Raw genomic sequence first — 26,862 nt, 5'->3', positions numbered from 1 at the left:
AGGGCCACAGGTCGGATTCGAACCCGGGCCGCTGCAGCAACTCCGTATATGGGTCGCCAGCTCTACTGACTGAGCTAACCGAATAACAACTTTCTGAGTACTGACCAAAGTTCGTCTGTAGCATTTTTGGACAGATTGTTAGTCTGGTTCTTTCATCACATATTTCAACATGTGTATCAGGAAATCAGCAGCCTGTTGCAGCAGCTGCCAATGCAACATTGATGCATTGGCATATTTTCAGCGATAATAATCTTTCTATTGTTTTAGAAAAAATGATTATATTCTTTATACCTGCAATAACAATTTGTTGGCTGAACAGTGGCTTATTTACATATCGAGCAGAAATGGAGCAACATTAGGTTTCATTTAGAGTTGTGTTTTCAGCCACCTGATGAAGGTTAACTCAACATTCACTCTCCTTTTACCTCTGTTTTGGTCTATAAATCTCCAAACTGAGGGGAACTGCAGTCAAAGTTATAATTCTCTGTGGGTTAATGAGTGATTGCTTTCATACACACAGTCACTGGAGCCATTGTCCATACAAAAATATTAATATATCACATTAATCATTTAAATTAATACATTAATATTATAAATAACAAAATTATTGTATTGGCACTATAGTGAGACTAATAGGGGATTTTTTGAGGCTGATACTGTTTTTAAAAGAAATAGCATCATTTCATAGATAGATAGATAGATAGATTGGAATAAGTATCCTTTACATCTACTTTGTTTTAATATAGAAGTGTGACCGGGTTATATACTGAGCAGCCGAAATATGAACTTCCTCATCATTCTCTGTAGGCTACAGTGTCTGTGTGTGGTTTGTGTTTGGGTTTTAAAGCACATTACTTGAACCACATGCATGGTCTGTATCTTATTAGTGAGAGCACAGACTACTGGTAAACTACTGTGCAGTGTTTGTTAATAGTGGTCTCTTTTTCTCCCCCTGATAGCATCACTCAAGATGGAGAAGGTTCTGGACAATATTGTGTCCATGGTGAAGCAGCACCCACCTGGGATCCCCCTGAAAAAGCTGGCGGTACTCTATAGCCAGACATACCACAAGAACCTGACTCTATCCTCCCTGGGCTTCGACTCCATGGGTAGCCTGGTAGACTCTCTGGATCGGGATCTGGTTGTGGAGGGGGAGCTGGTGTTTCACAAAAGCCACCGTCATGTGGGGAAGGCTGGAGCTTCAGCATCAACGAAAGCTACAGACAACAGCACAGACACTAGAAAGGTTTTGGGAGATATAGTGTCCATGGTGAAGCAGCACTCCGCTGGGATCCCCCTGAAAAAGCTGGCTGTAACATACGGCCAGACGTACCACAAGAACCTGACTCTATCCACACTGGGCTTCGACTCCATTGTTAGCCTGGTGGCCTATCTGAATAGGGATCTGGTTGTGAAGGGGGAACTGGTGTTTCACAAGGACCATTGCCGTGAAAGTCAGGCTGGAGCTGGAGCTAGGGCATCACCAAGACCTGCAGAAGACGACGAGGGCGATGAAAATGTTCTGGAAAATATTGTGGCCATGGTCAAAGAACATCCAGATGGGATTCCTCTGAATAAGTTGGCTATAGTCTACAGCCAGAAATACCGCTACAACCTGACTCTGTCCTCTCTGGGCTTCAAAACTATTTCCTGCCTGGTAGCATCTTTGAAAGGAGATCTAGTTGTGAGAGGGGAAGTGGTGTTCCATAAGATCCACCAGCCTCCAAGTCAGCCTGTAGCAGGGAAGTCAGCAAAAGCCACAGAGGACAGCAGGCCTGCGACACCACAGAGGGCCGAACCACTCATCGCACCCACTGGTGTTACCGCGCCACAGGTGGATGTCAACTCTCACTATGTGCCTCCCACTCAGGCAGGAGTGAACCTTTTAGGTCCTCCTTTTACTTCCACTGCCTCTTTATTCTCCACCCACTGTCTTCCTGTTAGCCCACTTTTGACTGTGTCCAAGCCAGCTGAGAAATTGAGCCAACAGCAGCTGTACCAGAGGGTCATAGAGGTCAGTTATAAAGACACATAGATGTATAGAGCAGTATTTTTCAGGCTGTGTTAACTCTCTATTTGTCTCTCATGTTCATCTGAGTACATTAATAATTCTACTTTAACTTACTGCTCGTAGTGACCTGGACAGTTAATCTTCTATCCAAACATTATGCTAACCTTACCATGACCCAGAACTCAACATTGACCCATACACCGTGACAGAAGGAGCATCTTTTGAAACGAGGGCTTTAAATGTCTCAATTAAAAACCACTCAGTATTTACACAGAGTTGACTTAATCTGTGGTCATGGTGTAAGCACGGTCAGTTTTGCTTTTTGGATGACATTTGACAGTGCAATTTTGAGTTGTAATCACAAATATAATTGAAGAGTTTGAGATAGAAAATTGAGGTACATGTTTTTAATCATGTCAAGATATTAAAGCTAATAACTTGCATATACTTGTACTTTACATTTGGATGTTGGATTGTGCCTCCTAATCTAACTTAAAAACTGAACCTTGACCCGTATCTCTGTACTTTATGTTAACTGCTTGGTCAGTAAAAGTTTATTGATGTGTTGCAGGTGATAAAGAAGTACCAGCTAACTGCTCCATCAATGGACCAGCTCCAAACCTGCTACATCCAGCACTTTGGTGAACAGTTTCCTCTTGCACAGTACATGTCTCTGTATGACAGCTTGGGAGCATCAAACGTAAAGACGCAGCCCACTCAGTCTGAACCAACAGCAGAGTCTGAGACAACTGCAGGTAGCCAAATATGTCAACCATCAGCTTTATACGTAAAACAAAAATATATTGTGACTTATCCATACTCATGTTTTGCCATATCCTTTCACAGCAGCACAGGATCTGAAGAGAGAGCCTGAAAAAGAGCAGCAACAACCTGTGGCCACTGTGCCCAACTTCCTCTCTGGCGCCGACTTTCCAGTGCTGGGGGCAGCCGTGAGCTCAACCAAGGAGCAGAAGAGCAAAGTTAAAGGCGCAGCCCAGAGAGAGGGCAGCGCCCCCGTGTTTAAGGAAGCTTTCCGTGCCCAGCTGAGAGAGGTCCATGGAGCTAATATGCGGGCGGTAGAGGCCATAGAGGAGGATGAGGAGGAGCTCACAGGGAGGAGGAGGAGAAGAGTCCTGGATCAGGATACGGTCAACAGTCTGATGGAAGATGTGATACGAGAAATGGCTGCAGAGGGAGAGCTGGTCACCAAAGAGAAGGTAAGGAGGGAAGCGCACGCATTTTGGATCGTAAAGGAATGGTTCAACATTTTGGAAAAAATATTTGTTCCCTGTCTTATTGATTGGATCAGTTATTGTAGTTTTGTATTTAAGTTTTATTTTTTTCCTTTTTTTCCCAGAGTGGGTTTGCTTGTTTCAGTTAAGTTTTTATAGTTTAAAAATGCTTTAGTTCAGTTTTTATTAGTTTCATCCTTCCTCGTGTGCATAAAAATGTTGCTGTAAAGTGATTAAAAAACTCCACACGGTACCGCAAAACAAACATCAAAACAATAGCGTCATGGGAGTTGTTGTCTTCATTAATAAACAGCCATTGCAGATAAAAATGAAATGATGTTCATGGTTATGAACATAAAAAAGGTCATGTATTGAAGTTTCTTCGTCAGTCTAATGTATACAAATCTCTTGTTTCCCTAGAAGTTTCAGCAACTAGAGGAAATAGGAAATGCATTGTTACCTTGAATAAAATTACATCTTTCTCTGGGTTTGAATATAGTTGGAAACTTTTAGGATAATGAAAGCACACAACAAAATATATATAACGTAGTGTTTTTAGACATTTAAATGAGGAAATGTTACATAAACATTTTTTATGTCCAAGTGAACTCCTTTACAATGAAGTCCTCCTGAAAGTCCTCCAATCCCCTTCAGCACCAACAGTCAAGTGTCATAAAGGCTATCCACTCTGCTGGAGGCATAGATATAAATGTACTGATCAACAGTAACCTCAGTAGGCCATGATGATCGATATGAGAAATGTTGGAAATCAAAGTACACAGTATTAAAGTACTGGTGGAATTTTCCAAGCGTGTTATATTTGTGATTCTGTCCAAGGAACTACTGTACTGTATTTCATTTCTCATTGTTCTTTCAATGTCTTCTGCCACTCTATGCAGGTGATATCCAGGGTGTGCAGGCTGATGCAGATTTCCTCTTTGGATGCAGCAAAGATAAACCCCCGGATAATTCCAGCTCTCAAAGACCTTCAGTACACGATGAGAGAGATCAACATGTTCATAGAGGTTGGCAAATATGCATTTGCTAATACATGTTACTCTGAATGTTTAGTTGATATTGAAGTCTGTTTTTTCTCTTTCTCTCAGTCTACCGAGGCAGTGACATCCATCTGTACCCTGTATGAGCTGGGTCAGTCGCTGGCCAGCCTGAAGGACAAGAAGCACTATGAAGAGCTGCACCTGGGGCCCCTCTGCAAACTCCCCCTTGTCCACCGCATGTTCAAGATTGACAGTAACACAAAGGATGACGATATCCACCAGATCGAGACAACAGACATCTTAAAGGTACGACTCACGAGGCAAATGATATAGGGATTTAGTTGATGATACTGCTGCTTAACAGTATTATAAACGTGTTATATATCAGATTTTTGTAGTTTGAGTTTTGCATTTAAAATGTACAGTAAATAAAAAAATGTACAGTAAATAGTTTTAACTGTTGAGCCAAAAAGGTTTGTTTTGATTAAATTTAACTTATAATGATGATGATGAACATTCATTTTTTTAAACACTTCATTAAAGCCACTAGAAACCAGATGTTGAACCATATTTTCTTCTTACTGATATGCCTGTAATGTAAAATGCAAAGTATCTGAAGTTACACAAAACATCAACTAACACACACATTTTTCTCAGTTTCTGGAGAAAGTCCTGATGGATAGTAAGGGTGTTTCTTAGATGCAAATGAAATAAGGAAGGCCATGCAAAGTAATGCAAATGTTCTCAAGGCACCACACAACAATTATTCAGTGTAGCCGAGGTTGCTGTGGCAACATGTGAACCTTTATGTGAAGCTTTAAGATAACAGAGGAATCTCACAGCCACATAGTCATGAGACAGTTGAGAAATGTTAAATTAAGTTACAGAACAACATGGAAGCATTTGACAGTTCCTGATGATGTCTCTATTACCTGACGACAACACCATCCGCAGTATTTACCTATTTACCCACCAAGTCATGATTGAGGTCCCTGTAGCTGTAGGCATGTGGGTTCTGTATAATGTTTTCACCTGAATGTGTTCACTCTGTTTCCATTGTTTAGCAACTTCGCATTTTTCGGAAGAAGCAGAGCAAGCCGAAAGTAGACCTGGCTGACTTTATGAAGTATCTGGCTGACCACTACAACTGTGAATCTCCCTACGAGCTGGGCGTCAGGATACAAGGCATTGGTCTGCCCATAGCGGTAAGAGACGTACTGCAACATTCACACAGGTTGTTTACTGATATTTTTTATTCTCCATTTATTTTTATTTTCACTATCTCTGATGGAGTAAGTCCCCACAACAGCTGCACTCTTATTCACTTAGGTACAAAATTCAAAACACAGCCAGGCATACAGAAAGGTTTTTTAGGTCACTAGGTCAAAAAATGGCTGATAGTGGTTTGTCTGTCTTCATAACTGGTCAGTGATGCAAATATTATACTTACATCCTGTATCAGTCTTTACATTTTAAAGTGTTACCTAGTCGGAACTCTGTCCTCTTTTGATCCAACGTATGATGCTTTATGGGCGTAACGGACAACAAGATTTATACACCGCTTTGTTTTGCTATTGTAAATCCATAGTTTCAACTTAGTACAGGCTGGACTTGTCTGGCAGTTTGAGATTTAAGAAATGAAGAAAATACTGATGATTTTGCTACTCATAGAGCCTTAACATTAGTTAGACTGCAAATGGAAACTTATCCTGAGGGTGGCAGTAGAAGAAATGTATTGGGTCTTTTAAATCAGTCAACAACATGAATGTGTTCACATTTGTTTTTTATGTGTGTGGTTTTTATATATTTGTATAAATACATGTTACTATTCAGTAACAGTAATGTTTAAATTATTTTTTTGTTCTTTTTAAAAAAAAAAAATCTTTATTTAATTTTATGCTTTCTACCAGGAGGTTTTGTTTACAATCTCTTCCCAACAAACAATAATAATAATACCTTGATGTATAGTATATATTTACTATTCTAGGATGGTGTCAGGCTAACATGCAAAATCAAAAGCTACACACGCAAAACATAAGACACAAAGTATGAGACACATGGACAGTCGTATCACATTCATCTTAGACATACCGCATGTATCTCTCATCCCCATCCCTTACCATTGGGAATGCTTCAATTCTTGTGTTTACAATGTGGTTTAGATTAGGATATGTTTGAAAGTAAGCTTGGTTCTTTATGAAAGTGTTTACAGATGATTTTGAAGACTTCTGAAAACTGCCACACTTCAGTTTGTTGTTGGATGTAATCTGGTAGAAATGAATGTTGAACATACCAGTAACTATTAACCACAGCGTTACAGTATTTTCATTGCCGTGGGCCGATGAGAGAAGTGTTGAAACCTCAGCAAATCGCAGTAACCTATCTGGTGGACATACGGTGGTGTAGTTGAGATAAAAATTACTTTTACAATTCTCAGCTTGTTTAACACTCGTCCTCAGACCTTGATCAAGGTGAGTCGTTGGGAGCACACCATCTTGGAGCAAGCCAGGGAGACCATCCAGAGAGAGCTGGAAGAGGAGATCCATGAGCGGCTGAGGAAGATAAAGAAGAGCGTGTTGGAGCCAGTGCAAGGAGCAGGTTCCTTCTCCTCCACAGTCAGCTATGACCTCAGGAAAAAGTATGCTTCCATGCCAGCAGCTGAGGTTGTGCTGGCAGTCTTCTCAAACGCAGAGGGGGTGTTCAGTCCCAGGATGGCTAAGGTGGGTGCTAAGCAAACACAGTATTCTATTAATGGATCCGATGCTTCCTTCCTCCATCAGAAGAGCTTGCACAGTGGAAGCGTGGGAATATTGGGTCCACTTTTCTTGGGGGCTCACGCTGGTCTTGTTCCACTTTAGACAGCTGGGTGGTAGTTCCACTTAGTCTCCCTCTATGAGCCATGGGAGGGATAACAAGGAGCTAGAGAGCTGCTCTCTAGTTCTGAACTCATTAACAAAATGTCACCCTTCATAATCTCCTAATCCTTAATGATGGCGTAAGAAAAAGTTACTTTTTAGCTGATGAATTCCTGCTTAACTCATCTTGACAGCCGCCTACTTGTACATGTTCTGGGATTATCTTTATCCTGGTGAATTTATTCTTCTTATCTGCAGGCTGTGACATAGCAGGCTTGTTTCATCATCATTCAAATGATATTCATTATAAAACATCCAGGTCAACATGATATCACAAACACCTCCATTCATTTATCCTCCCCATCTGTTTTCCAACTTTATCATATCCTGAGAGGGAAAGTTGAAAGCATGTGCTGTAGCACCTCTTCTCTATCACTGAGTAAACTGATTAAGTATTTTATGGATATTTGACATTATATTCAGTGCGTAACCATAACAGTAGAGAACAACTGATAAACTGTACAATGAACCGGGAACACAATAACTGCAGGAAGTTTGTGTAAAACAAGCAATTTGGATGAATTTTGAGCAGATTATTTCCTGTGAATACTGCATCAGAGTTGAGTTTTTATGCAATTCTCTGTATTATGTTTAGTTTTTTTTTTGTGATACATTCACTGTTTTCTTCTCATTGTTCTATTCGCTCTTTGGTTGTTGAGCTGCGTTCTTTTCTAATGCAGGATGAGGCTGTTAGGCAGAAAGTGAAGGCTCTGTGAATACAGCTTGTGTTCAGGTCTTCACTGTGCCCTTATCCTGAGAGTTTACGATTAAATTATAATTGAAACTTTGAAAATAACAATTTCATTTTGTTTTCTTCACAGAAATGAATGAAATGCTGAGTAATGTGTGTTGAAAAAAAGTTTTTATTAATATATAAAATCAGAAAATCAAGAAGGCCTTACAACCCTCTGTGGGGCCCCCTAGTGGGGGTCTGGACGCCCAGGGTGGGAACCAGTGCTGTAGTGTTAAGATTTCCCCTTAATTGGAACCATAGAAACCAGCCCCAGATCAAAAGTACAAACAAATATGGGATGGGAATAAACATTTGTGTAAAGGTTATTATTATAAAGTTAATTTTATTTTGAAAAAATGCAAAGTCCACCTGGGTTTGCGTAAATATCTCTGATACATACTTGTTTAATTTCCAATCTAGCAAGTCCAGAACTTCCTGCTGCAGGTGTCAGATAACCGGCTGGCAAAGGCTCTGTTTCAGCTGGCCATCTGCGGAGGCACCATGGCTGTCCCACAAGACCTTGTGCCCAAAGACAAGGCATCCAAAACCACTGAGCAAACCAAAGCAGAGGACAAACCTGCCACATCCCTCCCCAGTGAAGGTATTTATGCAGGATAAACATGGAGTGTTTTCTGCCACACATATTAGCTAGTCTGATAATGTCTACTCATGATGCATTTGGTCTGTGTCAGTTGACATTTCTGCTCCGTGTCTCTCAGCCAAAGTGAAGCAGTACCTTAAAGACAGCCTGTCCTCGCAGAACTCAACCTTTACTTTGGCCCACATGGCCTCTTTGGAGAAGAAGTTGATCAAACACTTCCAGGTGAAGGATTTCCTCTCTTTAGAGCAAGGCAATTTTCTGGAGTTCCTGGTAAAACACAATCAGGTACAAAATCTTTTATTTTACTTTCTCAGTCTGTATGAGTGTGTATTATAAATCTAAGGTGTGTTGCAGCGATTGAAAAGATCCCTGAAGATGTGTACTATTTTCACCCTGTCTGTCTCTGGTTGTGTGCAGCTGCTGCAGGACACACTGGGGTCTACTGTGATTCTGGGCAGTGGCAGCATGGAACTTGCAGGCAGTGGTTTCAGACCCACAAGACAAGACGTGTTTGATTTCATCAACCAGTGTGGTGACATAACCTCAACTGATCCAGATGATGTGAGTCATTTAAAGACAGTCCACTTGTAAATGTTAATACAGCTTTTCCTCTCTCAGTGTTTTCTTTCTCTGTGTCTCTGTGAAATAAGTGTTCTGAAATTTGACCAAAACATTAACATCCACCTTCCTTTTTCCTAGCTGTCCCACATTGAGTCAGCACTGAGGTCCCATTACAAGGTGCGGGACTGTCGTGAACTAGGCTACGGTACTCTGCAGCTGCTAGCTGGCCTTGTCCAGCGCCAGAGAGGGCTGGCTGGAGGAGGACTGAGCCCGGTCTACTACGAGTCAGCCCTGTTCGCCAAACACTGCAAATCAAGGTTAGCAGGGCGTTATCAGGTTTTTCTGTCACAAATTTCAGGCCCAAGCTAAGATAACCCTGATGACATCACTATGACATCATCAGGGTTAACTTTGGAAAGCAAACTGTTTTCATGTACTGTGCGGTACTTTAAATGATGAATAAACGTGACTTCATGTGTGAGGTCAGTGTTGCATCTTGCAGAAATATAATGTGAATGTGATGTAATTTGGGGCATCGTGTTTCAGAAGTTTTTGAAGAGATGTGAACAGTTTCCTCCTCATCTATGTCCTCTTGTCTCCCACATCCTTTCCATGAACAGTGCTCAAGGTGGGGGTGGGGCAGTGGGATGCTTAGGTGAGAAGTCCAAGGCCCAGGCTCTGGCCAGCTTGCTCTCCTGCCCTCTACTGGAGGATTTAAGTGAGTGGAGCCAATGGGAGCTGATTTTCAAACCTCTGCACGGTTCCCTCAAAGAGTTCATCGAAAGAAACGCAGGTAGGAATCAATCACTATATTTGAATTCTACTCAGTGCAAATGGCTGTAAATGAAAATTATAATGTCTTTGTGGGTAAAGAAATGGTAGAGTAGAGCTGTGGGATTTGTACTTAAATATTTTCAAATAATAATATATATAAATATAAATGAAAATAGGAATTACAAACTCTTTTTATTTACTTACAACACAGCTAATACAGGTCTGGCAGCGTTGGAGTTGACACCGGGTTTCCTGCTCAGGATCACTACGCACACAGGAGACAAGCACTTCTCCAGTGCTGCCGGGAACCTCGACCCCGTCGGCACAGCTGGCCACCTCGTGTCCATGGTGGTAGCCGATGGGATCGTCAACGCTCCCACGGCCCTCCTGGCCAATCACATGCACAGCTCCCTGGAAGCAGCTATGGCTAGTGAAGGTAGTGAGGCTTCAGGGCTGGGGCTGACACGCATTCACAACCGGAATAATGCACTGAATTTCAAATGCTGCATGATTGCCTCATCGTTACTAAAATAAGGTTTGTGTTCCTTAGATTTGTCCCAGGCTGAAGACGATGTGTCATGTTACAGCAGAGTGGCCAAATTCCTCTTGGCGTGTTTGACACGAATCCCCACCAAAACCTGCCAGGCTCTGTTTCAGCCGGTCAGTCGCACTGCGTCACCCGTGTTGATCACACGGTTAAATCCTGTACCTTCTGTTGTTTCTGGAGAGAGGGTTATGTTGTAGCTGTGTTTGGATTTTAGAGTAAAGAGAGATCAAACAGTCCAAGGAGATGTTCTTAAATTCATCCCATGGCTTCTTATAGGGGCAGTTCACCACAAAATCAGCTACAGTTGGTGATAGATTGGTAAAAATCTAATCAGTGCATTTCATAATCTGTGCATTTAGGCTTAACACAGACCAGTAGGTGTACAGCATCATGAGCTGTCATGCTCAGCGATTCAAAAAACAAACACTAAGTATGGAGAGTGTAGATACCAATGGCCTTTTTTCTTTTGAGTTGTCGATACTCAGAATATAATTAGGAATCATTGCAAACAGGTGTAGCACAGCTTTTAACAAACAAACACAAAAACTGTAACATTTCAGTATGTCCTTGACCAAAAGAGTGGGCAGCTGTAGCCTGTGAATTTAATCTGCTCACCTAAATTGCTGAGGAGGTGGTTGTTATCAGTCTTACAGTTGTCATGCCAACCACAGACTTTTCCAGTAAGCCAGAAGATAAATACATCAGCTTCCCGGCTTGTTGGTCATTTTAGATTCGTTGTACAACTCTCTTCTTAACATTCGAGAACACAGGATGTAACTGCTTTCCACTTGCTTGTGTTTGCAGCTATTACTATAACAGAATGTCAGAAGGCATGATTATCCAATGAAGTGCATTTCTGTTGTTACTCTAAATAAGAAATGGTGTGTATGTTCTTATGTGAATGTGACTTTCAGGTGTTTTTGGAGCCTTTCTCTCGTGTCTTGGGCCAGGCCAAGTCGAAAGAGGTCCTGATCACTGTGGCCCAGTCTGACCCGAGGCACATGAACTGTCTGCATCGGTTGGGCATCCTCCTGGGCATCACAGACTGGGTCAAAGACTACCAGAAAAAGCTGAACCCACCACAGAGCCAAAACTGCATCATGCACACAGCTCCTGTGGAACAAGCCAAGGTCAGAATACAAGTCAGAAAAAAAATAGAAAAACAGTACTCAGATCAGACTGGATGAGTCATATTTAAAACTGACAAATATCAACACCAGTGCTTTAAAGGTTATATATTCGAAATTCACTTTTCACTGGATGTTGCTCTAGAGCACCAGCATCTCAGACAAAAAGAAAATGGAAATGGGACAGAAATAAAATAAAATGTATCCCTAATTCATTATGTTAGATGCTAAGCTAACATTAATCCTTGGGGACAAATGCACCCGTCAGAGTACGTCCACCATAAGTGCTTGTGTATGCCACTCTCAAGCTCAAATTGTTATTGATTATTAAATGTCATTATTAAAAGGATCTTTACAGAGATAGACCTTTTGTTTAACCAGATTGCTCGCAACCAGACTTCATATACACAAATGATATATGGTGGTATATAATTTTTACTTATTTTTTTAACAAAAAAAAACTCACCAAAACTGTCTTTGTTAGCCTTTGCACTGTTCAAACGTAAGTAAAAACGTATAACTGCCAAAACACTGCCGCCTCAACCATACAGCATTTACAAACACCAGAAGCCATTAAGGCGTATTGATTCCCAGAGTTACAGCACTGCAAAACTTACTTTTAAAGCACTTTTACAACTAATAAGAACAAATAATTAAAAGTTTAAATTAAGGTTAGTGTGTGATCATGAAACACTTGACAGGTCAAAATGAAACTTTGCTGTTGTCAACCTACCTAAATGTAAATGTAAAGGGATGTGAATGGATTGAGATTTGAATAGAGTGCTACCAAACCCCAACCTTGATTACTATGGTTCACAGGAATTAGTGCTCTATTTGCTGTTTGAAAAGGGAAGCATTTAGTAGTTAAATCAGCTTGCCCCTGCATCTTGTGAATACTGTATGTATGCATCTTAAAAAAGAGATGCATTAATGTTTTTTTTTGTTTGTTTGTTTTAATGGCCCCTCAATGTTTTGCCTGTGTCCCTAAAAAATAAATGTGCCCTGGGTAGCCATGTTATATAGTTGTAAATTCACTTTTTCATCTCTATTCTCGTCCTGGCAAATGTGGCTTCTAATTTTCTTTTCTTTTTTTCCCTTGACCTCAGTCTAATTTGATAGACTCTGAGAGCAGCAGTCTGTCAGCTCTAAATATGAGTGAAGATGAGTATCTTGAGGATAACATCATGGACAACAGCTTTGCCTCCTCTCATCTCAACCAGAGCTTACAGCAAGGTGATTAAAAGAAGTACTCCACCACAGGAATGTGAATTTTCATTTCATACAGTCGTACTGGTGAATGCAGGACCAGTTTCCCTGTCTTAGTTTTTATTTGCTGAATGTTTTCTTCCAGTCAATGGCGAGGAGGACGTAGTGATCGAGGAGGGAGAGGATGAGGAAGAGCTGTATGAGTTTGCCCCACTACCTAACGGGGAGACGTCAGACGTCAGCAGTGAAGCTGAAGGAGGCCAGGGCGATGAACAGTCCGAACTGTCTGATTCTAATGAAAATGATGCTGCCAGCTGCCAACCAGAGACCACATTAGATCTCCGGAGAGCCATAATTGAGGACATCAGGTTTGTTCTCATAATGTCACCCTTTAAAATCACCTACACTAAATCCAAAGCTGATCTATACTTTCTGCTTCTGTCTCTTTTTTTCTGACAGGAAGAGTGAGTTTGGTATTGGTGTGGAATTGAACGCTGAAGGCCAGAAGCTGATGCAGGTCCACCAGGACAGGCTGGGTCGCAGCTTGGACCGCCTCTCCACCGAACTCTACAGCAAAGACACCCACTTTGTCCTGGAACTCATTCAGGTTGCTTCTATAATATTTACACCCCTAAAGATGAAGCTAAATCTGGAATTTTTTTCAGTTACTGCTTTTCTTTTTTGTTCTTTTATCAAAGTGTGGAAATATTGCTAACTAAGATTTGTCTAGCAAGCATGTATGAAGGTAAGAAATGATTAACTATGAATGATACTAACTTGTTTGTTTCCATTTTTCAGAATGCTGATGACAACAGTTACCCATCGGAGGCTGGTGTCGTCCCAGCGCTTGCGTTTGTGGTGGAGAGGGACTGCATCACCGTTCTCAACAACGAGACCGGCTTCCAGGAGAGGAACATCAGGGCCATCTGTGATGTGGGTCGCAGCACCAAGGGCAAACACAAATATGGATACATAGGTAAGTACGTATATGATGGCCTTGAAGGAGATCAGAAAGGTCGAGGCTCATGGTTAGAAGTCACCAGAGGATACCCTAAATTTATGTGTGATGATCCCTATTGCTCCACTCAACACAGGACAAAAGGGAATCGGCTTCAAGTCGGTGTTTAAAGTCACAGACTGTCCCGAGATTCACTCCAATGACTTCCACTTGCGCTTCGACAAGACCTGCGGCCCCATGGGATACATCTTGCCCCACTGGACTGAAGACGAGAGGCTTCTGGATACACAGATGAAGGACTTAAATCAGCACAGGTTGGATGATTAAGAAATAGTAGGCCTTTTTCACAGCAGATCGTTTGACTTCTTATAGTAGGTAACACACTGGTGTTAACAGTAACAAAGGCTCTGCTGTTTTCAAGTGTCCCAGTAAGCCATGACACTGTGTCAGTGATACCAGGATTCTGAAACTGAAGCAGCTAAATGGAATTGAGCCATCATCGTTTTTATACATAGTTAGCATTACTTGTATGAAGTTGCATTTTTCAGCCTAGTTTTTAAATTTGGAAAAATTAATTAAATGGAAATGTAGAAACCTGCAGTAACCCTGTATAAAATAATTATTAGTGCAGCTTTAAAATGATTTTGTTCTCTCATCAGCTGGACCACTAAGATCTGCCTTCCTCTGCGCTCCGAGAGCCATCAGACCAGGAACCTGTTTCATGACGTGCACCCCTCCCTGCTGCTCTTTCTGCACCGTCTGCGCTCCATCACCATCTACAATCAGGTACATCACATTCACATATAGTTGATGTAATTCTTTTTATGTCAAGTAACTAATAATTAACCTGTTTTCTGTTGTTCCACTTCTCTACTTCTCCAGATTGAGAAGCGTTTCGTAACAATGACTCGTAAAGACCTGAGTCACAATGTGTTAGAGGTGGAGCACACAAAGGGCACTGAGCGCTGGCTAGTGGTCAAAACTACAGTGCAGCCCAAGAAGGTAACGCACACACACTCAACATTCAGATCTCATTGTGTTATATGTGCGTTATATGTGTCATATGCACATTTCAGCACAAGAACTTGATTTTGTTTGCATCCTGCCTGGGAAATAAATAAAATTCACTGTAGCTTTGCATTTCTCTTGTGTTTACACCCTATAACTATTCAACCGTAAAAATCTTTTCCCTCTTGCCGTCTTGCCTGATTTTATGAAAACTCAATCATTAGGCAGTCTTTTGGTTCCCACATCAAGCAGGACTATATGAAAAAAAGAATCCAGACACACATTCCAACCAGATTTTAATGATCTGTCAGTCTGAAACAACGCTATCATCCCCGCTACTCTTTCTTCTTCAGTCACCTTCCTTCTTCCATTTCCCAGAGGCAGATACCTGCAGTTAGGTTATGTAAGAGAGGAAAGGAAGCTGAGTGAGAGGAAATATGTTGAGACATTTTGTGCTCCAGTTTCCCAGCAGCCATGTAACAGGCACCAAGATCTATTTCTGTAAGAAGTCAGTTTGTTTGTGAGCTGTTGCATCTGTTTTGAGATTGATCTGTTTCTCCTTCAGATCAAAGAGGATGTTGAGTCCACCGAGCTCGCCCTGGCTTTCCAGCTCAACGCTAACATCACAGAAAGTGACATTGTATGCCAGCCAGAGAAACAACCTGTGTTTGCTTACCTGCCCCTTCGAAGCTTCGGCTTTCGTTTCATCATCCAAGGTGAGAATGGAGTTTAAAACGATATCATATGTGACATGAATTCATTGACACACAGTTCGTTCCTCTCACTCCACACTCTTCTCCAGGCGACTTTGACATCCCATCCTCTCGGGAAGATGTTGACAGGGACAGCTCGTGGAACCAGTGGCTTCGATCTGAGATACCTCAGCTCTTCCTCCAGGCCATGGATGTCTTCACTGTAAGATGATACTGTATCCGTGGTGGGGAAAATGACACTAATACAAATGAGAGCCACTTTAATAATTCCTCCAAGGAAAGCTGATCATTGACAAATGCAAGTAGAATACAGCAAGCTGGAGAGAAGCAAACAGGTGCTTAGAACTGACTAGGACAAAGCCAGAGGACAAATAGAGTATATTCATGAAAGTATAATAGAAATTCAAAGCGCTGAAAAAATGATGCCCTTTATTTATTAAATGGTAAACTTTTCTTTGTTAGATTAAATATTCAAGACAAAATAAGCAACAATCGAAGAAAAAGAATTGTTAGATATTATTGTGTATTATTATAGTTATAGAAAAATGAATTTGCTTCGTCAGGACTGGGCTTTTTTGCCTTTATTGATATGACAGCTCAAGGTAGACAAGAAAGGGGAAAAGAGAGGGACATGACGCGCAGCAAAGGGCCACAGGTTGGATTCCAACCCATGGCCGCTGCAGCAAGGACTCAGCCTTGGTACATGTGGAGCATTCTTTCACTATTTTTGCTTGGAAAATGACAAACAATAAGTTATTTATTTAGTATTTTTTGGGCGTTTATTGCATTTATTTGATAGAGACAGCTGAAATAGACAGGAAGGGGGGCAGAGAGAGGGGATGACACGCAGCAAAGGGCCGCAGGTCGGATTCGAACCTGGGCCGCTGCAGCAAGGACTCATGGGTCGCCAGCTCTACCCACTGAGCTAACCGGGCACCCCAACTATTCATTTTTTAACATAGTTGCATATTATTTATCATCTCAGTTCTACCTGCGGCTGGAATAAAGACTTTGTACACTATTTGAGAATTATTGGTATATAAAGAAAAAGTCAGCATCAGAACTATAGGATGTCTAAAACATAATAGGGTATAAACAACTAATAGAACTCACTAGTCCATGGCTATTGTCTTCTTTCTTCCAGGATCACCCAGAGTTCAGGGGGCTGAAGGGCCTCTGCCAGTTCCTGCAGTTTATCCCCCTGCCTGACGAGGTGTTGGACTTCTTCAAGCCTGTTGCCGGGCAGATAATTCAGCTGCTCAAGGGCAAAGCCTTCTTGCCGACGCTCAGCTCAGGTATTACTCACACACACAAGCCTGTGTACTTTTGAAATCACACAAAAAAAGCATAAACAAAACAAAAAATATTCCCAGTATGCTAATGCTTTGAGCTCAGCTTTATTCATCATACTAGAAATTGAAATCATTATATTTAACCCCGTAAATCCATGCTCTCTCTCCCAGATGGTAAGGTTGTGTACAAGCTGCCGTCCCAAGTGGCCGTCTGTCAGGACCCTGTGATCCGCGACGTGATTGGCGGAGACGAGCTTGAAAGGCACCTGTCTCTGTCCTATCTCCATCCGGAGTTGAGCAATGCCCTACCCACCTCCCTCCTCACTCACCTGGGAGTCCGAAACCTGCGGGGATCTGATGTTTCTACGGTAACCACAGCCATGGCCAAGGAGCTGATGAGAGTGGAAGGCATCAATTCAGGTGCGTGGAAGAACGAAAGAGGGAGAAGTCTATTACAAAGTCAGTCCATGCCTTTTCAAATTATGGCAGAGCACAATGAATTATAACTGCTGACAGTATGCAACATGTGCAATATGCCATTTATCATTATTACATGTAAACTGATATCACAAGAGGCTGTGAGTTACAGTGATTTGACAGCAGCTCAGATAGCAGTGCTCACTGCAAACAGCTTGTTTGCAACACTGGATTAAAAGCCTTTCAGTTCATGTTTAATGATGCTATTTGGGTGTCTATAGACATTTCATACATACTTTTACACACTGATATGCACTAATAGATCCACACCCATTTCTGTTCTAAGTTTTCGACACCAACCCTCTGTCTTCTAGATGGCGGCCTGCGTCAGCTGGCCAAGCTGCTGGTCTGCAACTTCCGCGCTCTGGAGCATGGTTACGGGGAGGCTGACTCCATCTTGCAAACCCTCAGGGAACTACCCATAATTCCCCTCGCTGACGGACGCATGGTGGCACTAAGCGGGGAGGGAGTGTTCTTTCCAATGGAGGAAACCAGGACCAAAAAAAAGAAAGCTCAAGTTCAGACAGGTAATTTCACTTCAGCGTATCATATACTATAATTATTCATTCAACTTTTTAAATGCCACAATATATTAATATAGTCAGTAGTAAGTCATGGTAGCACTAATATCTTAAACATCATACATCTCAGATGCTTTCATTAATTTTGCATGCGCCCCTCTCTATTGTCAATATTATTTTGGATGTGTTTGGTGATTGAATTGGTGTGTCTTAATCTGAGGAGGGCAAATATTTATAGATATTTTCTGTTTTTGCAAGCATTTTATGAAGATGTATGATTTTAAAAAGGCATAGTGCTAAATCAAAACCTGCACACTGTTGTCTTGTTCCCGGTTCTTCTTTTATTGTGACAATTTTTCAACCACATGTTCTGCCTCATATGAAGGTGAGGGTGTGAGTAACACATATACAATTTTTTTGTGTGTGTACAGATTTAAAGTTAAATTACTACAGTATGTATTGCAACTTAGGTTTTATTTTAACAGCTTGGGGCATTGGTTCTCTCACCAAATAAAGATCTCATGACAATGCACCATCACTAAAAATAGGTCCAATATACAGAATACAGGGGCATCTAGATTAGAGACAGCAGCGTGTGTGTATTTCTGTCTTTTTGTGCAGATAATTATTACCCTGCACCTGCAAAGAACTTATGGTTATGCATGTGCCTCATGATTGCACAGTGCTAAATCACCCACAACAAAACACAGATAGAAGAAGAAGATCAGAAAATAGGGCAGTGTAGTTTCACAGGTTTCCAGTTTCCAAAAGTGTGATAAATTGATGTAGAAAAACAAAAATAGATAAACATGTATCACCTTGACAATGGTGAAAGGTGCACACTTTCCATCTGTGCTCATTAGGCTCAGCAGTGAAACACTTGCAGAGACTGAAAATGATTGTGTGAATGCATGAGAATAATAAAATGAATTGAATTATTGGTACATTTGGACCAAGATGCTTAAATGAACTGACTGAGCCGGTAAAATAGACAACAACTTTCAGAAGTTACAGAGACAGAGCCTGCGTTGTTTGTCGCAGACATCTGAACCCTGTGAAAGGACCTACAGCTGTGTCTGCTCCCTCGGAAGTCAGCACATTCACAGACATGGAGGGCAGCAGAGTAGGTGTATGACGAGCTTCACCCCTGTCTAAGAATAAGCAGACATACAGCCACTTGCATTGGAACATGCACACACACAAAAGCGGAGGTACGCCACCCGTGTTGTGCGTCATCACATTCAAAAACAGTACCAAAAGCAGAGGTTTAGAATGGCAAGCATGAATAATTGATTTTCACACTCTGATGTAAGCATCCTGCCGCTGCAGTTTGCTGGCTTTAATAATCATGTAGTCTAAGTGCTTTGGTGTCTTTATATGCAACTCAGAGTATTTTACCTCCACACTCTTTATCATCTCGCTTCTATGCGTCACATAAGCGGCACTAGTGTGTTTCAGTAAAAAAGAAATCAGGTCAGGTAACTGATCAGATCAGCCAAATACACCACTATGTTACTATAATTAAAAGTCCAGTGTGTAACATTAAGGAGGGTCTATGGGCAGAAATGGAATATAATATTCAAAGGTCTGTTTTCATTAGTGTATAGTTACCTTAATATATGAATCAATGTGTTTTCGTTACCCTAGAATGAGCTGTTTTTATCTACAGACACCGCGGGTCACCTTCCATGTAGTCCACCATGGACAGTAGCCCAGAATGGACAAACCAAACACTGACTCTATCAGTTAATCATTCTTACTGGCTTTTTACATATATGCAGTATTGCTGTGACAGAAGTGCAGTGGAATGAAAGGACAGATCATTATAGTAGTAGTAAAAATATCGGTCAAAAGTGAGACTAAAACTCAAACTAAAAACAGAAAGTAGCCTCTCAAAAAATCAGGAAGCAACATCCTATGTAACTTAAAACAGATAATACTTCCGAAATAAGGGGCCTGTGATTGACATGCACATATAACTGAATGAATTGCTGTTATCTCAGCTTGGGCTCGCAGACTGCAATTCTAGCAGGAACTAACTTTTACACAAACACATAGAGTTTGAAAGACGTGGGCGTTACCAGGCAGGGAGAGATATAGAGAGATAGTATTATTGGTTGCATTATGTAGGCTGCACAGAATAATTGAAATATTATCAAAATTGCAATATGGCCAAGTGCAGTATGCAAATTGCAGTAGCTAAAATATTTAGATAAAGATCAAATGTGTGACAAAACAGCAATATAATGAAGTGCTGTAGTGCTGCAGAGATTGCCTGTCCTACAAATCTTGTTCTCCAGATTAAGAAAAAACATATTTTGTTTGGAACAGACTCCCAAAAAAATTCACATCATCATGATTTGAATTGTTTTTTTTAACTAATCGTGACTCATATTGCAACCATAATATCTGTTAAAATAATTGCAATATAACGTGATAGTTTAGGAGAATGGATTGTATCAGATGATGCTTTTTTTACTCTGATATCTGATTCAGTGATTTTGGCCAGTATCGGACCAATACTGAGTATCAGAATGGCATATCCAGAGCCATAGTAGGGACCAAAAATGTCTTCTGCTGCTTTGATTTTTAATATTCATTTGTTATTTGGTCTTTTGTGATCCCTCTAATAGCAAGTGCATGTCCCAGTTGCTTTACGTGATCAAGAACAGCAAAGTATCACAAATTCTCTGGCAGCATGTAAATTTCAGCCCTTAATATAAAAAAATCCACTCAACTTCCCTTCATAAGTATACATGACACTGAGACCAGAAGAAGAACAAAGAATGATATGAACGTTGACAGAAGATAATATTAGTGGGATTTAAGTCTTGACTCAAGCTGATTTTCAGGTCTTTAGTTTAAGCAAGCCTTGTGAAGTACAAACCTCAGGCTCTGCTTAAAGATGAAGTCAAGTGGACGGAGAGAAGTGTGTGAGACAGCTGAGATAAACATAGTGTTCTTCTGAAATATTGAGCAGCACAGAGATCAGTGGGGCAACATCCCTTCAGATGCTAGTCTAAAGAACATGCAAAAATAGGTCACTGTTTTCAGTTATACATATTTAGGTTAAAATTCCTAACATATAGGAGGAATAAGAGGAAACTAAGAAATGCAAGAAATTCCGACTTGTAACAAATTGTATATTTCACAAATCTGGGTTAAAGACAGCAGTAGTAAAAAATGTCTTCCACAAAATAGTATGTTACCTGCTGCTACTGCTTCTGTACATCTTTTCAAAATAACCTCTTAAGGGGATCTAAATTATGAAATATAACAACATAATAACCCAATATTAAAACTAAAATTTAAAATAAATTCCCTCCTGAACTTAAGATCAGATTATATCACCTACAATCCAATACTATATAACAGCACCATACCAAATATGGCCTTTGGAAAGTTCAGAAGGCTCAATATGTGTTGTCACTGTGTCAGGAAAGTTTTGATTCATTTCCATGAGAACATTTAATGATGTGGTTTGTGCTGTTGTTAATCCACCTTTCCTCTCATTGGTTGTCTTTTCACAGGACCTCTGTCTGCATTGTACAGGGATGTAAATGTAGTTCACCCCTCACTGCTGAGCTGTGTGGAACCTCTGGAGAGTCAGCAGGTTCGTGAGCTGCTGAGAAGACTCGGAGTTCATGAAATGGAGCCTCAAGAGCTGCTGGAGCAGCACATCTACCCTTCAATACAGAACAACAAATGGAAGGTGCCATACTGTATATGCTGGGTCACAAATGATTTAATGCTTATTTTACACAGCAGGTTTTAGGCTTAAAAAAGTATTGCCCATTGTATTTGGCCTAAACATCTCCATTGCTTTCTTACTTTCTCTTCTTGCCCTCTTTTTCCTTCTGCAACCCCATCGGTCTGCGCTGTTTTCCCAACCAGTTGAAGCCTGAGGCAGTGGTGGTGAGTTACTTGGTATTCATCAAGCTGCATTCCTCGTCCAGCCAGGAGTACTCAGACATCGCAGTACCCATCCTCACCAGCAAGGGTCTGGTGTGCCCAACCAATGAAAGGGTACACTTCTCTGAAGAGTACGGCAACATCAACCTGCCAAAGAAACTGCCTGGTATGGAGAAACACACAGACCCACACACACACACACACACAAAAATGTTGATGCAGTTGAACATGAACCTCGTACGTCTCCAGTTTTTGTTCAGTGTCCATGTTGGCCCCAGAAAGCCAGCTAAAATATCCAAACCTATCACCAAGACTTGTGTCTTACTGTCCCCAGCTGCCGTCTCTCTTTCCGTTTGGGGACATTTCTGACGTCATCTGTGTGTGCGTGTGTTTGTGTACTGTGGGTTTGTGTATGTGTATTTTTATTTGTGAGGAAAGTAGTTTGGGATTATGTGAGGGTTTGCTTCCATTGTTAGGGTTAAAGAAAGCATGAAATGCCTGGGAGTATTGAACAGAGTAGTATGGCTATGTGTGTGTGTGTGTGTGTGTGTGTGTGTGTGTTATGTAAGTGGTAGTGAAGTGGACAACATGTCATGGAAAACGGATCAGAACACATGGCCTGCACTTTAAATAATAGAGAGGGCCTGAATTCACAAACTACTGTCCTGTTTCTGCTCCTTTGCCCATTTATACACATCGGTTAGAGAATTTTCAAACTAATATTTTTACGTTATTGAAGATGCCTTGCACAAATAGTCAACTTTGCAGATTTTCTGTTAATGAAATCCACTTTTACTACTGTATATGTTTTACACTACATTATATTGTAATGCAGACTTTATGCGCCACAGTTGCTACCTCCATATTATTTGCAGTGTTTAAAGTAGCTCTGGTATGCAGACAGGGTCTACTTTCATTTTCTATGTTGCATAAACTAACAGCAGACATTTTAGGTGCTTGTTGGTGAGGTTGTTTATGACATACAGCATACTATAGCTGATCAAGGGTAGCATAGCTGTTACTAGTCTGTTTAGGGCTGCCAGCTATTATTTTCATTATCAGAGTCTCCAAGGTCCAACAATCCAAACCCAAAGATATTTGGTTTATTATCATAAAAGACTGAAGAAAATATTCATATTTGATAAGTTATAAAGCTGAAACATTTCGCAATTTTTGCTTAAGATATTAAGATCAATTATCAAAATAGTCGCAGAATAAATTTCTGTCTGCCAACTAATGGTTTTGACCTAAAGTCAGTTAGTGTAAAATATGCTTTAAACCACTCTAATACCAATCTTTTTGAACCATTAGAGATCCCTTACATAAACGAATGAGGCCATGGCAAAAAAAACTAGTGCCGGTCCATCACATTTCTCTGCTATTGTTAGTGCTAGTGGTTTTCGAAGTGATGACCATATTTCCCATTAAGCTACTGTAGTTGATACCCATCTCCAAGGAGATTATACTACAGTATACTACAGTACCTCTTTTTTTGGGGCTTTACTGGGGAAGTTGTTTTGCTAGTGATTTTTCTCCCCCCAGGCCTCGGCTCTTTTCACTATTTATCAGTGCCAGAAACTCTGAAAGCTTTGGTTCTGTTTGTATTGGATACACAGTGTAGCAGTATACCTTTTGGCTGTAAAGCAGTGCAACAGATTCCCTTTTTGACTAATTATACAAATGTTTCAGCTGATTGGAATGATTAATTGATGTCAAAGAGTAAAGATTGATTCTTTGATTTCCTTATCTTCTTTACCTGTTTGACACATTCATGTGTCCTTTTTCCTATTTCTTTATTGTTCTTCCTCCTGTAGACACTTATCCTGCTATCTGTCTGTTTTTTACTCCACCAGGCTGTGACTGGGTCTTGCTGAGTCCCTGCTATGTGCAGACAGACGACGATGTAGCAGGATGGAGGGAGCTGTTCAGCAGGCTGGGAGTCAGAGACGGTCTCATCATCCGCAAAGAGAGACAAACACTCACTGCTAAAGACCTGGTGAGGCAGACACCCCTGAGCCGTTACCTCAGCTCTGCAGAAATACAGTTGATTATAAAACCAGACCAAGGTCATGACAGCCCCACCTGTGAGCTTAGATGATAAAGGGCTGTGGATGTGTTGTGTAAGGACACAATATTTACTGGTTGCATGGACACCAGAGGCAGAGCAGAATCTTCCTGAAACACGCTGCATTACAAACTAACTGTGACTCATCGTGATGACTAAGGTAGATTAAAGGATGAAGATATTAACCATTATGAGTCACGCTAGGACTAGAGAGATCAATCGCTGCTTTGAGGATAAGCAGAGAAAGCAGGTGACCGATGGGACAGGGGCGAGGTTGCGCAGGTCACACATTCCTGATGCCTGTTTTAGCCCGGGCTCCAGAAAGCGGGTATAGTATGTGGATTTGTCATGATACCATCAGTCATTGTGTGACCTATGCTGCCTTCATGTAATATGGGACAAGATGGTACTTACATTAGTACATTACATGAATATTAGAGTATAGAAGCTGATCGGGAGAGAAAAAACACATCAAGATTTATTGATTATGCATAACACAAAACATGCTTATAAAAGACAATAAAAACACTGAAAAACACAAAATCTATATATTATTTATTAAAACATTTTTGGTTAAAATATAAAATATATATCTAGGGACATCTTACGTACACTAGCTAACTAGCTAGCTAATCTCCATCAATTATTAGACATCGTTTTGCTACAGAGCAAAACACTAGCTAACTATCTAATTTACATAAATGTTTTTTTAGATACTTTTTTGCTAACATTAGCCTATTAAACCTACAAGGAGTTTTTAACTGGTTATGAAACAGTCTCAGTTTAATACTGATGCCTCTGTATGACCTACATAAGCACAAGAGACCATCAGTCAGTCGATTGGCTATCTCTTTATTCTTGATGCCTGCCACTGGGTTGGATTCCCCTTGAAATCAATTAAACGTTCTTTGTTCCTGTTTTAAGATGCGACTCTTTCTCTCTCTATATATATATATATGTATATAATTATATATATCACTTTTAGCTTTTAACCATAGTGTGGTTGTCTTTTCAACATAGACGGGCCTAGCACATAGCATATTTAAGTACAGGGCAGGAGAAATCTGCCTCGGTCAGAACCTCAAAGGGGCAGAACCTAATGCTATGACAAGTATATTATTCAACACAACAGCAGACTCAGCTTTTAACAGCATACATCAGTCTGTAGAGAGATAACAAATGTGTCCTGCTCATAGTTAGTTAAAAAATCCTAGCACTTAAGTGAGTTCTCTTCTGCTAGGTTGCTGTCAGTACTGTCAGCTAAAGAGCCACTACACTGGACGACAGTAGAGGAGATTGTACAAGCGTCTGGTTCAGAAGTGTTTCATTTCAGTAGCATTCATCCCCAGAGCTGAGAGAGTCAGAGCAGCCAACATCAACGAGATGCACTGCCCTCCGTTTCTATTTACCCATCTCTGTTTGCATCACAGTTTTATGGCGTGTTAAGTTTATAGCCTCGCCATGCTGTTACTCCTGGAGCTCTGTGTACAGTGACTCAGCGAAAAAAGTGCAGTGAATTGACTGATGAAAATGCAAGTCGACTCGTGGTCTTCTTGACTGACTTCACTCGAATCGCTAGCTTTAGGGGGCAGCCTTAGTGTAATGTGATCAAATCACTGAAGCAGCAGTGTTCTGGCCAATCTGGAGGCTTTTGGTAAATGACTTACATATGCCTTGTGAAAAGTCTGCAAGAAATGCATGAAAACTGCAATTGTGGGATCTATTAGTTGTCACTATTAATTGTCAAGTCGTTTTCACACAGTTTTCCCCGTAGGGTGTGGCTGCAGATCAAGAGATTAGCGATACACCACTTCAGTAACAGTATGTATTGTTGTTGTTTTCTCCCCTCCTCTTCCTCCAGGCCTCCAGTCTCTGGTCAGTGGAAAGTACAACGTGGTACCTAAAACCAGGGGAAGGCTGTATGCTCGATGACTACCCCTGCGAGGAGTTTCATGCCCTGGCCACGGCACAGCTGCCTGGCTCCCTCCTCCTGCAGCAGAGGATGGCCTTGCTGGAGTTGCTGGCGACCAACTGGGATACCGGGTAACACACACATTTAGATACTTCACCTCCTATGTCATATTCTGTCCAATGAAGATTGTCACATTGGAGAAGCAGGTGCCTTCACTGGGTGTGTGTTGAGGAAACATAATGGCCAGAGATAATGGTTAGGTTAATGGCTTTAGGGTTAGTCAGGGTCAGGTAGTAATTCCCATTATTTCTACTGTGGCCATTAAGTGTTTACTGGGGTGAAGTGGGGGATGTTGTTTGACAGTCCAATGTTATTTTCTCTCTGAGAGAAAAGTGGTGACACATCAGCCTTTTGTGTGGGTTTGAGGTCGCCGGAGAGATCAGTCTGGGGATTAATTCATCTGGATTTAGTTGCTTTCAGCTCTGCCCCATCTCGTTAGTTACTGTTATAGACATGTGAGAGTAGACAGCGGCAGTTCAGGTAAAGAGGTCACCCGAACTCACACTGGTGAGCTGGTGAACAGGCACACTGTCGGTACAGCATGCAGCATAGGAGTTAAAGGTTGACCTTTTCTACAAGCTACTCTTTTATATCACAGTCGGATGAATAATTAACGCATCACACTGTCGTTGTTTGCATCATTTATACTTTACATAAGTGCCAACCATTTCCCAATGCCTTTTTATTTTGCAGTTATTCACATCATTTCCACAGTGTTTACCTTTGCTTTTTATGTCTTTACAGTCTAAATTGTGAACAGCATAGTTTATGAACACAATCCTGCTGCAGAGCATAGTGGTGCACTACCAACACCACACTGGCCGATAATTCCAATCACGCGACAGTTTCAGCTGCTTTACCACGCAAAGATAACATAAGAGACTACTCTAAAAAACAGAAAAAGTATCCATCATTGTCATGTGATGGATTACCTAGCTTAAGCAAGATTTTCATACTATGCAATAAGCAATGGAAAAAATTAGAATATAATTTAAACCGTTGTGTTTTTGTTACCTTAGATTGAGGCATTATTATCTACAGATGCTGCAGGTCTCCTTCCGGGGAGTCTTTCATGTTGAACCGGCATGTTTCTACAGTAGCCCAGGACGGACAAACCAAACACTGGCGATGGGGCCTTTTGCTAGTTTTGCAACCATTGGTCAGCAAATATAGACGCGACTTGCTTTCAGTTAGTTGCAATCTGCAACTTTACCATTGGATGCCACTAAATCCTACACA

At 41.0% G+C, this 26,862-nt stretch overlaps 1 protein-coding gene across 5 annotated transcripts in view; it reads left to right on the top strand.

Annotated features, from left to right (window-relative positions):
• Positions 1-26,862, top strand: part of wu:fj29h11 (protein NO VEIN) — a 41,536-nt gene that overhangs the window by 3,105 nt on the left and 11,569 nt on the right. For 4 of the 5 annotated variants that reach the window (XM_035666280.1, XM_035666262.1, XM_035666270.1 and 1 more), the window contains 31 exons: positions 960-2,014; positions 2,583-2,766; positions 2,858-3,228; positions 4,143-4,268; positions 4,350-4,547; positions 5,306-5,446; positions 6,701-6,961; positions 8,310-8,490; positions 8,609-8,775; positions 8,908-9,051; positions 9,190-9,368; positions 9,672-9,844; positions 10,037-10,261; positions 10,376-10,485; positions 11,287-11,502; positions 12,606-12,732; positions 12,851-13,073; positions 13,165-13,312; positions 13,504-13,681; positions 13,800-13,977; positions 14,323-14,449; positions 14,546-14,665; positions 15,237-15,387; positions 15,474-15,586; positions 16,529-16,679; positions 16,848-17,096; positions 17,468-17,680; positions 21,205-21,386; positions 21,569-21,752; positions 23,440-23,582; positions 25,513-25,694. In XM_035666280.1, the coding sequence (XP_035522173.1) occupies positions 960-2,014; positions 2,583-2,766; positions 2,858-3,228; positions 4,143-4,268; positions 4,350-4,547; positions 5,306-5,446; positions 6,701-6,961; positions 8,310-8,490; positions 8,609-8,775; positions 8,908-9,051; positions 9,190-9,368; positions 9,672-9,844; positions 10,037-10,261; positions 10,376-10,485; positions 11,287-11,502; positions 12,606-12,732; positions 12,851-13,073; positions 13,165-13,312; positions 13,504-13,681; positions 13,800-13,977; positions 14,323-14,449; positions 14,546-14,665; positions 15,237-15,387; positions 15,474-15,586; positions 16,529-16,679; positions 16,848-17,096; positions 17,468-17,680; positions 21,205-21,386; positions 21,569-21,752; positions 23,440-23,582; positions 25,513-25,694 (6,400 nt within the window). The remainder of the gene's footprint in view (positions 1-959; positions 2,015-2,582; positions 2,767-2,857; positions 3,229-4,142; positions 4,269-4,349; positions 4,548-5,305; positions 5,447-6,700; positions 6,962-8,309; positions 8,491-8,608; positions 8,776-8,907; positions 9,052-9,189; positions 9,369-9,671; positions 9,845-10,036; positions 10,262-10,375; positions 10,486-11,286; positions 11,503-12,605; positions 12,733-12,850; positions 13,074-13,164; positions 13,313-13,503; positions 13,682-13,799; positions 13,978-14,322; positions 14,450-14,545; positions 14,666-15,236; positions 15,388-15,473; positions 15,587-16,528; positions 16,680-16,847; positions 17,097-17,467; positions 17,681-21,204; positions 21,387-21,568; positions 21,753-23,439; positions 23,583-25,512; positions 25,695-26,862) is intronic. The other variant, XM_035666290.1, reaches the window with a different exon arrangement.

The sequence above is a fragment of the Morone saxatilis genome, unplaced genomic scaffold, assembly GCF_004916995.1.
Source record: "Morone saxatilis isolate NCDOM2014 unplaced genomic scaffold, NCSU_SB_2.0 Contig1, whole genome shotgun sequence".
NCBI lineage: Eukaryota > Metazoa > Chordata > Actinopteri > Moronidae > Morone > Morone saxatilis.
Note: the sequence above shows the minus strand (reverse complement) of the source record. Positions and strands in the feature narration are given on the sequence as shown.